Source organism: Monodelphis domestica, chromosome 2, assembly GCF_027887165.1.
Source record: "Monodelphis domestica isolate mMonDom1 chromosome 2, mMonDom1.pri, whole genome shotgun sequence".
NCBI lineage: Eukaryota > Metazoa > Chordata > Mammalia > Didelphimorphia > Didelphidae > Monodelphis > Monodelphis domestica.
The window spans coordinates 173,724,889-173,737,476 of NC_077228.1; the positions used below are offsets into that span (position 1 = coordinate 173,724,889).

General features: G+C 40.7%; 1 protein-coding gene across 1 annotated transcript in view; it reads left to right on the forward strand.

Annotated features, from left to right (window-relative positions):
• The first annotated feature begins 548 nt into the window (after positions 1-548).
• Positions 549-12,588, forward strand: part of LOC100019140 (peptidoglycan recognition protein 3) — a 20,930-nt gene continuing 8,890 nt past the window's right edge. Inside the window, 5 exon segments of the mRNA XM_056814651.1 lie at positions 549-951; positions 3,985-4,073; positions 6,970-7,089; positions 8,256-8,457; positions 12,210-12,328. Coding sequence (XP_056670629.1) covers positions 4,019-4,073; positions 6,970-7,089; positions 8,256-8,457; positions 12,210-12,328 — 496 coding nt within the window. The 5' untranslated portion in view covers positions 549-951; positions 3,985-4,018.

Here is a 12,588-nt window from a genome sequence, read left to right on the forward strand (position 1 = left end):
GTGAGGGTTGCAGTTTGGGCACTTGGTCTCTAAAAGGTTTACCATCACTGGTGTAGGGCATGGGTTTGACAATGACATCTGAGGGGGTGGGCAGGGAGTGACAATTCAGACATTTGAATAAATTCTTATAAAGTAAGATGTTCTCACTTTAAACCTGGGATTTCCCCTCCTGCCTCATCATCCCAGGCCTGTCAGTGATGTTAGTTGTTGGGGTGTGGGAGAATGAGTGACCTGAATTCAGAATCCTCCTCACTCACTCCTCTGACCCCAGATTTCAGCATGGAATTTCACATTTAGCTATGTGATTCCCAAATGGTAGATATAATGTTTCCTCCTTAGTTTTTTTGCCTGAAGTTTGAGTTTCTTCATGCTTTTTGGAGGGGGGGGATGGAAGAAGAGAAAGCTTGGGGAACAAGCAGAGTAGGGTTAGTCAACAGGTTCTTTCCCAGCCCAACACCTGAGCTTATTCACTGGGTGTGTCTGGCCACTTAGGCAGGTTTCCTCTGAGCTGTCAGGTTTCATAATCAGTTCATTTTTTTTCTCTCTAGGGGAAGCAGTCTTGGAATATACAGAATTCTATTCTCTTTCCCTCTCTGCCTTGTTGAGATTCCTTCTTCCACATATCAATTACAAGCGATTCAGAAGAGAGGGGAAAGGAAGAGCCTAGAAGTGGGAGAGACACAGAAAAAAGAGAAAGAAGGAAGAGACAGAGACAGTGAGTGGGAGAAAGCCAAGGAGAGTGACATACACACACAGAGGCAAGATGCTGGTCAGGAGAAAAACTTTGATATAATCAATCATCCTCTTCAGACTCCCTTCGTTGGAGAACTCTGCCAGATAGCCAGAACACCGTTCATCTGATCCGGGAGCCTAGGGAAAAAGAATCCTCTTGGATGAAACCAGAAAATACTCTTTTCTTGGACTTGCCCAACTGCTGTCAGCAATACTCAGGTATTATGATGTTTGGGTATATTCTTTTTCAATGAGCCTTGTCCTATCTCTGGAGCTGAAATCAAAACTTTAGCAAAATAGCAAAAATAATTGCCTCTTTGAATTAATTCTATTTTTTGAAAACCCTTACTTTCCATCTTAGAATCATTACTGTATATTATATCCAAGGCAGAAGAGTGGTAAGGGCTAGGCAATGGAGGTTAAGTGGCTTGCTCAAGGTCACAAAACTTGGAAGTGTCTGAGGTCAGATTTGAACCCAGGACCTCCTATTCTCTAGGCCTTACTCTCAATCCACTGAGATACCTAGCTGCCTCTGTTTTTTTCTACTTTTGAATAACTCCAAGATATTTTATCTTCAGTTCCTCCATTCCCTGGTCATTTTTTGGCAGTTCTGGCAGAATTAGAGGACACAATTATCCTTTCCTCTTCTTTCTTCCTGTCCTTAAGCTGCGTTCTTTGTGCGTTCCTTCTTCATTTATTGCTTCTTTCTTAGCTGTACCAAGTGAATGAATCCCCATAGATTCCTTTCCAAAGCAGAACTACTTATCATGAACCACAAAGCCCCTATGGTAATCATCCCTTAAGCTGGTGGATGTTGCGTTTCTTTTAGTTCAAGAATTCCAGTAGAGGAGTAACAGACTTTTTGCAAACTACATTTCCCCCTTTTCCAAAGATGATCTCCAAATATGCCTGCTGAGATGATTGGGCTGAACCCATGGGCTAGGGGACTGAGGAGATGGTGTATTTATTCAAAATAAAATACTAATTCATCCCAGAGACAGAATAGAATCTAAAATCTCAGAACTGCAAGACACATCTTGTCCAACTTCTACCCAAAATAGAATTCCCTTGTACAGCAGTTGCTTATACATGGTTTTTGAACTTTTCTTTGAACAGGTGGTATAGTATAGTTTTTAGTCAATTAGTTGAGTTTGACTCTTTGTGATCTCACTTGAGAGTCTTTTGGGAAGGATACAGGAATGGTTTGTCATTTATTTGCTTCTCCAGCTCATTTTATAGATGAGGATACTGAGGCCAACTGGGTTGTGACTTGCCTAGGGTCACACAGCTAATGTCTGAGGCTGACCTTGAACTCATATCCTACTGACTCTAGGCTCAGCACTCTATCCATTGTGCCACTTTAGCTGCTCCATAGTGTAGTGGAGAGCATAGTTAAGTGTGTCCAGATTAATAAAAGTGAAGGTTCTGCCCTGTTGACAGCAATGTCATTATGATATTATGAATATATAAATATAGAATACAAACATATCATATTTAGTGTGACTATTATTAGGCTATATAGCATCATGTGAATATATTATATATTACACAAATATGATTATACTATATAACATGATAAATAATATGACTAGATTAAATGTAATATGAATATTATTTGAATATTATGTTCAGAGAAATCCAGGTTCTAGTCCTGGCTCTGCTACAAATGTCTATGTGATCGTAGAGAAATAATCTCATTTCTTTGGGTTCAAGTTTTCTAATCAGTAAAACGAGGCATTTAGATTAGCTCTTTGAAATCCCTTTTAGCTTCACGATTCCATGACTTCTAGACATGGAGAACTTACTACTTCATAAGATAGTGCATTTTATTTTGGCCAATGCTAATTGCTAGGAAGTTATTTATTTTGTTGAGTGAAATCTACTTTGCTATAACTTCTTCTCATTAATTCTTCAATTCTATTTTTGAGAGATACAAAGGATAAATCTGATCTATATTTCATAGGATAGCCCTTCAAGTATTAGAAGATAACTACTGTATCCTTACTAGGTGTTGCCCAATAAGCTGGAGTGAAGAGAGAAGGAAATAAACATTTATAAAGTACCTACTATAGGGGCAGCTGGGTAGCTCAGCGGATTGAGATCCAGGCCTAGAGATGGGAGGTCCTAGGTTCAAATCTGACCTCAGATACTTCCTAGCTGGTGACCCTGGGCAAGTCACTTAACCCCCCATTGCCTAGCCCTTACTGCTCTTCTCTCTTGGAAACAATACACAGTATTGATTCCAAGATGGAATGTAAGGGTTTTATTTAAAAAAAAACCCTATTATGTGATAAAAGATTTAAAAAAGCCCCAATATCCTGACTGCGTGACCCTGGGCAAGTCAATTTACCCCCATTGCCTAGCCCTTACCAGTCTTCTGCCTTAGAACCAGTATTGGTTCTATACACAGTATTGTTTCTAAGACAGAAGGTAAGGGTTATAAAAAAAGAACAAATATTACTTTATTTCATCTTCATAATAACTCTGGAATATAGGACCCTTTTATTAACCTTATTTTATAGCTGATGAAAGTGAGGCAGAGAGCAGTTAAGTGATTTGCTTCATGACCCCATTTGAGGTTTTCTTGGCGAAGATACTGGAGTGGTTTGCTATTTCCTTCTGCAGCTCATTTTATCTATACAGAAACTGAGGAAAATGGGCTTAAGTGACTTACCCAGGGTCACAGTAGCTAATAAATATTGGAGGCCAGATTTGAACTCAGGAAGAAAATTCAGGAAGTCTCCAGGTCTGGCACTTAATCCATTGCACCACCTAGCTGCCCTACAATATGCTTTCTAATAATTAACTGGTCTGCTTTGTGAGGCAGTGAGGAAGAAAGAAAGGAAGGAAGAAAGAAAAAAAGAAAAAAGAAAGAGAGAAAGAAAGGAAGGAAGGAAGGAAGGAAGGAAGGAAGGAAGGAAGGATAAAAAGGAAGAGAAGGGAGAAAAGGGGAGAGAGACAGAGACATAGACAAAGAGACCGACAGTGGCTCCAAGACATATAAAGAGAGAGAAGGAGAGAGAAAACAGAGGAAAAGAAGGGGGGAAAGAAAGGGAGAGACAGAGAGGGAGAGAGGGGGAGAAAGAGAGGAGGAAGTGAGTGAGACAGAGAGAGAGGGAGACAAAGAGAGAGACAGAGAGACAGAGAGACAGAGGGAGAATGGTGGATCACTTGAGCTCAATTCTGATCTAGGGTCCATTAAGCTAATCAAGTGTCCATGTCTTAATGTTAAATGTCTTATGTCTCTCCTAGGGCGACTGTCTTCTCACGGATTTTCTTGAACTCCATGAAGATGTTTGTGGGGTTTCTTTTTTTCTCCATTCTATGCCTTGGATGTTGTGGTGAGTTTTTTCCTTGGATTCCATTGGCTCAGAGCAAACATATGGCCAGTAAATCTATCCATGCTGCCTCTTATCTGTGGTAGTGATGGGGAATGGATATAAGAGCAGGCCAGGTGTGGAGAGTGACTCCATCACCCCTGCAAATTCCTATTGGCCTGTCTTTCCTACCATTTCTACCCCAGCCCCGTTGGCTCTTTTTTAGTCTTATTGCTGGGGCCAACATGAAACACAAGGTCAACATAGACATAATCCTATTGCATCTGTATCACACAATTTAGACCTTATACATGCTATGGTCTTCATTGTTTCATATATATTAATCTTTTCACAATGCCAGACTAGAAGCTTTTTGAAGACAGGGTCTTTCTTTTATACCTCTCTTATTTCCCAAGTAGCACTTACTATAATCGTAGACACATATTAAGCACATCAATAGATACTATTATTATTAATTATGGCCTCAGATGCTAGTTGTGTGATCCTTGACAAGTCACTTAACTCTGTTTGCCTCAGTTTCTTCATCTGTAAAATGAGATAGAGAAGGAAATGGTGAACCACTCCAGTATCTTTATCAAAAAAACCCAGATGTGGGCAGTTAGATGGTTCAGTGGATAGGGAATCAGTCCTGGAGGTACTGGATTCAAATCTGACCTCAGACACTTATTGGTTATGTGATCCTGAGCAAATCACTTACCTCTAGTTGCTTAGTTCTTACTGTTCTTCTGCCTTGGAACTGATACTCAGTATTGATTCTAAACAGAAGAGTTAATAATAATAATAATAAAAGAAAGCCCCAAATGGAATAATGATGAATTGTACACAAGTGAAATGACAAAGCAACAATGACAGCCTTTCATGTGCAATGGTGATGCTATTGTTGTGGGGGCAGAGATTATTTCAAGAGCTATTATTTCCATCCCCCGGTCTACAACAGACTCATTGATGGGGCTGATAAGTTAAGCAATGCATGCCTATAAATAGCCTAGTGGAAAGAACATTGTGCTAGGGTTTAGAAGCTCCAGGTTAGAATGTCTGCTCTCCACTACTGGCTGAATGACTTTAGACAAATCTCCCAGCATTTATGTACAAATTATCCCTTACGTCTGAAATTTGCTCCCTCCTCATTTTCCTCTCTCAGAATCCTCATCCTTCCCCAAACTCAGCTCAAGTGCAACCTGTTACTAGAAAAACATGGTGGTGGAAAGACTTGACTTTTGGAAATGAGGATTATCTGAAATTGGTAATAAGACTATTATACTTGGAGAAGAGATTTAGGAGGGTGGAACATTCTTAAAAAAGCTGTACCAGGGAAGGAAGGCAGTGCAGTGGTTAGAGACCCAGGCCTGAAGACAGGAAGTCCTAGATTTGAATCTGGCCTTGGACACTTCCTTGCTGTGTGACCCTGTGCAAGTTGCTTGAACCCAGTTACCTAACCTTTAATACTCTTCTGCCTGAGAACTGATCCTTGGTATTGATTCTAAAATAGAATTGAAGGGTTTAAGAAAGAAAAAAGACTATCACTTGGAAGAAGAATTAGTCTTCTTTTGCTTGGCATCAGTAGACAAACGAGGAGTCAAATCTATAAGCATTTAGTAGTGCTTACTATACCAGTTAAGGAAACTGAAGCAAACAGAGCCACACAGGAAGTGTCCAAGGCTGGATTTGAAGTCAGGTCCTCCTGATTCCAGGCCCAGCATTCTATCTATTGTGCTATCTCCATGCCTATTTATTGTTCAGGCATGAGTTGGACTAGCCAGTCACTGAGATCTGTTTCAACTGTGTAATGCTCATGTGTAAAATAAGGAGGTTTGTTGTCCTAATATAAGAAGTGATGGTATCAGAGTGCAAATTAAGCGGGTCTTTTTGGACATGGCCAAAACACAAGAATTTGTTTTGGTTGACAACACAGGTTTATAACATGGTTTTTGTTTTTCTTTCTTTTTGATAAGTGTGTGTGTGTGTGTGTGTGTGTGTGTGTGTGTGAGAGAGAGAGAGAGAGAGAGAGAGAGGTTGCATTTTCATTGATTAAAGAAAATTAATATAAAAAATGAAGTTGAACTAGATGGATTCCAAGGGCTCTTCCATCTTTAATGTTCGATGGCTAGACATCAAAGGGTTGCAGTAGAAACTGGGAGGGGGAAGGAAAAATGTACCTTTGGAGAGTGGGGAGAAACAGACAATGTGGGTCCAGAGAATTCTTTTTCTTTTCCTCTGATCAATTTGGGTAGACTTTCTGAAAGAGGGCAGAAATAGCATTAAGAACTGGATAGTCAGTTTGTGAATATTTATTAAGTGCCTACCATGTGCCAGGCACTGTGCTAAGTGTTGGAGATACAAAAAGAGGCAAAAGACAGTTCTTGCTCTCAAAGCACTCACAATCTGATGGGGTAGACAACAAACAAATATGAACAAGCAAGCTATATACAGGATAAATAGGAAGTAAATAAGAGAGGAAAGGCCCTAGAAGGAAGAGAGGTTAGGAAAAACTTCTTATAGAAGATGAGATTTTAGCTGGAACTTGAAGGAAGTCAAGGAAAATGAGGAGGGATAGCAGTTTGAAAGATGGGGGAATAGGTTGCTTGGTGGTGAATGCCTAGGACATTAACCAGCTATAGGATATATTTGCCTTTAAGAACTTCCTCTTAAGGTTCAAAAGGAGCCCCAGGCAAGCAATTCTGTGTTGAAATTAGTAAGTCAAGTTTGAATTAAAATGGAATTATTTCAGAAACAAATGACTTGGTTATGATGGAGATTCACTTTTCTATAATCGGTTCTCTTTTTCTTCTTGTGAGGGGTAATGTTCATAGCTGTCAATGTTTTTCAAGTTTGTAATAATCAAATGGAAAAGTAAAACAAATAAATGAGAACTCTATTTAGAGGGCATATTTTCTTACAGATGGTGTTCCTGATGTACTTTCCCCAGATGGAAACGAGACAGAATCTTTACCATTTAATTTCCAAGACTTGATCAACAATATCACCTTGCTCATTGAAAAGGTCAAGACACCTTATGGAGGTGAGTGAATCTCTAGACTGTTCACATTGATTCCACTGGGTCTTGGATTTTTCTTCTGGCTCAGGAAGGGGTAGAAAGGGACCGGTCAACAACCTGGATCTGGGTGAGGTTTTATGATAAACTCTCCGATGGCTGTTTTGGAGGTAGGAATTGGTTTGGGGGAGGACTACAAAAGATGTTTCAGTCTGGCAGTGGTCTTGATGGTACTGGATATTTGTACAAGGGGTGGAAAGAGAAGAAGGGCAAGAGAAAGCAGATTGGGTTTATCTATTTAAGGAGCTTTTAGTCTGTTGAGGGAGGATGGGGAGACACAGCTTTTACCCTCAGGGAGTCTTGAGTTAGAAGGGGGAAGACAAAGTCTCTGCCCTTAAGCTGCCAGACTGACAAACAACATCTGAAATCCTTGCCCTCCCTCAGGTTGCTCCTGGGAGACATAAGCACAATTCTCAGGGAGCTGCCAGGCTGCTGGACAGCAAGACTACACATTTGGGATTTGGAGAGACAGAAAAACAAGAACAAATGAATGCAGTTCAAAAAGAGTGAACAGGAAGGGAAAGATGAACATAAGTGTGATTTGGGATCACATACTGGCCTTGATTTCCAAAATGCTTCAAGATAAAGGAGAAATCTCTAGCCATGAACTCATAGGATCTGACTACTATGCTGTCTTGGTTGAGTTTTTTCTCCTAAGACCTCAGTTTCCTCATCTGTAAAATGAGAGAATTGGACCAGATGAACTCTAATGTCCACTCTAGATTTAAAATGCTGTTCTCTAATTTTATTGGGAAGGAAAAGAACCCCAAAATGTGGAAGAGGCTGGGGGTTGTGGTAGGGAGGCCAGTTCATCAGACAACAAAATGGAGGAGAAGAATATGGGCCAGGTCTGGGAAGAAGCGCAGGGACGGGGCTCAGGGGCACAGATGGAGGAGGACTATCCAGGTGGGAAATATCCAGAGGCAGCAGAAAGTTTTGCTACTAGATAGTCTAAGCTGGAAAGTCATTCATGAGAAATAAGGATAAGATTAAGGAAGAGGGGAGAGGAGGATCTTATGGGAGAGGGCCTTATTTCTATGCCTCTTTTAAACATGAGGGGCAGAGAGGAACCTCTGATTTCAAAGTTCCAGTCCAGATAGGATGGAGTAAAGTCTCTGGGTTTTCCTCTTCAGGCTCCTTCCAGATGGTCTCTCGATCAGAATGGGGAAAAGGGCCTTCTGGCTGCAACATCCAGCTGAGGACTCCGGTCCCCTATCTCATCATCCACCATATTCTTGGACAGGAGTGTCATGAGAAGGCTACCTGCCGGCAGAGGGTGAAGGGCCTGCAGGAACTGCACATCAAAATAAATGGATGGTGTGATGTGGCTTACAAGTAAGAGATATGGACAAGGACCTCCAGGTTGGCCAGCAGGGCCTGACTCAGGTGGCTTGCATTCTTCCTCCCAGGGTCATTCTTTTCCAGACATTTAAGTGACTCAGTGGAGAATCTGTTGGACTTGGAGTCAGGAAGACCTGGCTTTAAATCCTGACTCAGATACACAAGCAGTTTGACCACTTAGTCTCAGTTTATTCATCTGTAAAATGGAGACAATAATAGCACCTACTTTGTAGGGCCACTGCAATAATTAGATAACATACAGAATTCACCTTGTAAACCCCAAAGTATTGTGCAAATGTTAGTTATTATATCCCTCATCATTATCATTATTTGCAGGAAGCTTTTATGAGAGGCCTGCTATTCACAGCACTAGGTTGGGTTGGACCACTTACATGGTGGCTCCTATTTCCATTGATGTGGACAAGCAAGTAAAGGGTGGAGGGTTAGTCCACTGAATAATAATAAGATTATACATATGTATGTGAAAGGCAGTATGATATAGTGGATAGAATGTTGGACGTTCAGTCAGGAAGACCTGGGTTCTAGTTGTGTCACACACTGGCAATATGATTCTAGGAAAATCAGAGTCCCAGTTAACTCCCTAAGATGATAAGTTTCAGAGGAGAGAAAGTTCCTCTCTAAACTTACCCCACAACCATTTTATAATTGAGGAAACTGAGATAGAGCTTAGGTGACTTTCCAAGGATCATGGAGCTAGGAAGGATCTAAGGCTGTATTTGAACTCGGGTCTTCCTGCCTCCTGCCTCAGGGCTCCCTTTACTGCTCTCTGGAGGGCATAATCTGGCAAAGGAATTTTTTTTTTTGTAAATTGAGGATGAATATATATATATATATATATGTTTTAATTAATTAAGAAAAATTTTCCATGGTTACATGATTCATGTTCCTTCCTTCCCCTTCTCTCTCCCCCCCCCAAGTCAATGAGCAATTCCACTAAGTTTTACATGTGTAATCAAGATCTATTTCCATATTATTGATGTTTGCACTAATGTGATCATTTATAGTCTACATCCCCAGTCATATCCTCATCAATCCATTTGTTCAAGCAGTTGTTTTTCTTCTGTGTTTCTACTCTCACAGTTCTTTCTCTGGATGCAGATAGTGTTCTTTCCCTCCGAATAGTTCTGGATCACTGCATTGCTGCTAGTAGAGAAATCCATTACATTTGATTTGCCACAGTGTATTTGTCTCTGGGTATAATGTTTTCCTGGTTCTGCTCCTTTCACTCTGCATCAATTCCTGGAGGTCGTTCCAGTTCACATAGAATTCCTCCAGTTTATTATTGCTTTTAGCACAAGAGTATTCTGTCACCAACATATACCACAATTTGTTCAGCCATTCCCCAATCGAAGGGCATCCCCTCGTTTTCCAATTTTTTGCCACCACAAAGAGCACAACTATGAATATTCTTGTACATGTCTTTTTTCTTATTATCTCTTTGGGGTACAAACCCAGCAGTGCTATGGCTGGATCAAAGGGCAGGCAGTCATTTAAAGCCCTTTGGGCATAATTCCAAATTGGCAAAGGAATTTAATAGGAATAAATGTGGTCTTATACAAGGGCAGGCAGGTTAATGAGCATTTATAAAGCCCTAATTACATTCTAGGCATTGTGCCATGTGCTGGGGATCCAAATATAAGGAAAAAGAAACACCTGCCCTGGAGGAGATTATATTTGAATGAGTAAAGATCACAGAAAAAAGGGGAACTGAAAAGGGAAGGAGGTAGAGTGAGAGAGAAAGTACCATAGCAAAGGCTAGAAAGTTAGAAGCAGAGATGGGAAGGGAATAAGGGATGACTGGCTCTTCCCCAAAATGGAGAAACCAGAGAGGAATCCGAAATGGAAGAAGACCCAAGACAGGGGAGAGATATTCTAGGAGGAGAAGCCTCAGAGTCTCATAGGTTCCCAAAATCAAATTCATAAATAACGACATGAATTTAATTAAATTCATTGAATTAAAATTCAATGAAACTGAACAAACCTTTATTAAACACTGTGCTAAGTATTGGGGATACAAAGGCAAAATAAAATAAAACAGTCCTTATTCTCAAGATGCTTACTGGATAGGAGAGGCATGAACACATCGCTGTATGTCTGGAAAAGATAAAGGGATTTTAATAGACTACGTGGTGGAATAGATAGAATGCCAGGGCTGCAGTCAGGAAGACTCATCTTCCCAAGATCAAATCTGGCCTCAGACACATACTAGCTATGTGACCCTAGGCAAGTCATTGAACCCTATTTGCCTCAGTTTCCTCAACTATCAAATGAGCTGGAGAAGGAAATGGCAAACTACTCCAGTCTTCTTGCCAAGAATATACCAAATGGAGTCACAAAGAGCTGGACATGACTGAAAATGATAGCACAACACAGGATCAACATGAGTCAGTGTGTAGACAGGACCAGGAAAGGTATTTTGCAGAAGGTGGGATTTGAGTTGAGATTTGAAGGAAGCCAGGCTAGCCAGGAGATGAGAAGGAAGAACATTGTTTTCATTTTACAGATGAGAAAACTGAGGCACAGGGAAGTTAAATTACTTGTTCAAGGTCACACAAATAGTATGTATATCATCTGACTTGATGTGAATGGAGATCTTCTTTGTTTGTAGCCAGTTGTCTTTCCATTATTACATTCTGTTAGCAGGATGCTTAAATATTTTCTTCAATCATGTTTGCTTCGTTGACTCCATTTGGGGTTTTCTTGTAGTGATTTGCCATTTCCTTCTCCAACTCATTTAACAGACAGGGAAAACTGAGACAAACTGGATTAAATGACTTACCCAAGATCACGCAATCAGTAAGTGTCTGAGGCCAGATTTTAATTCGGGAAGATGAGTCTAGAAGATTCCAGGCCTGGCACTCTATCCACAGTGCCACCTTGCTACCCCTGTCTAAATTGATCACTATTAATTTTCTATGCAATTCCTTTTCTAAATTAGTTAACTCTTTCTTTATCTATTTAGTTGCTCTGTCATAAGTGTGCAGAAAACCAGCTTTGATATACTTTTATTATCTTTTATTGATAAGTATATATGATATACTTTTATTATCAACAGGATACCTTTAATCAAGATAGAATTTTGCTGCTTATATCTCAATACTTTCTAAACTGAATTCAACTTTGAAAGACAGCTCTGCATTTATTGAGCTAACTGGAGCATCAAAAACTTGGATCTACTGTATGACCTTGGGGCAGCTAGGTGGCTGCCCCAAGGTATATCAATTAAGCCACTACACTTCTCTGTTCTCCCACTCCATCCTTCTTGTGCTGACCTCCTTCCTCCTTTCTCAGTCTTGTTCTTATTATTCTTTTGAATGCTGACTTCTACCCTTTTCTTAATAACTCGTGATACCAGCGCTTATATCTACATACACCACAACCTTCTGTTACCCTTATTGTCTTGGTTTCTCCACTCAAAGTGCCTTTTCACACAGTGTCCCTGAAGGAAGTTACAGGACTGTACTGCCTAAATCTGGTTTAAATATATGTAGAGGCAGATAAGTGGTTCAACCCATAGAGTGCTGGACCTGGAGTCAGGATGACCTGAGTCCAAATACACCTTTGGATGTTTACTGGCTCTGTGACACTTTTTGATCATCCTTTAACTTTTCTGTGCCTCACTTTCCTCATCTGTTAAAGGGGGTTAGTTGGGTGGCACAGTGGATAGAGAATTGGGCCTGGAGTCAGGAAGATTCATCATCATGGGCATCTCTCCATCCTGACAGTTTCCTGATTGGCGAGGATGGCAATGTGTATGAAGGCTTGGGCTGGACTCTCGAAGGCACTCATACCATGGGCTACAACAGGAAGTCACTGGGGTTTGCTTTTGTGGGGAGCGCTGCAGGTAATGGTCATCCTAACCAGGTACTAGTCTATCAACTTTTGAGCTCCTACAGGAATCATTTAGTATAAAGGGGGCGGGGGTGGGGCAGCTGGGTATCTCAGTGTATAGAGGAGGTCCTAGGTTCAAATCTGGCCTCAGACACTTCCTAGCTATGGGACCTTGGTAAATCACTTTGTCCAGCTCTTACTGCTCTTCTCCTTTGGAACTAGTACACAGTACTGATTCTAAGATGTAAGATAAAGGTCAAAAAAAAAAGGGAG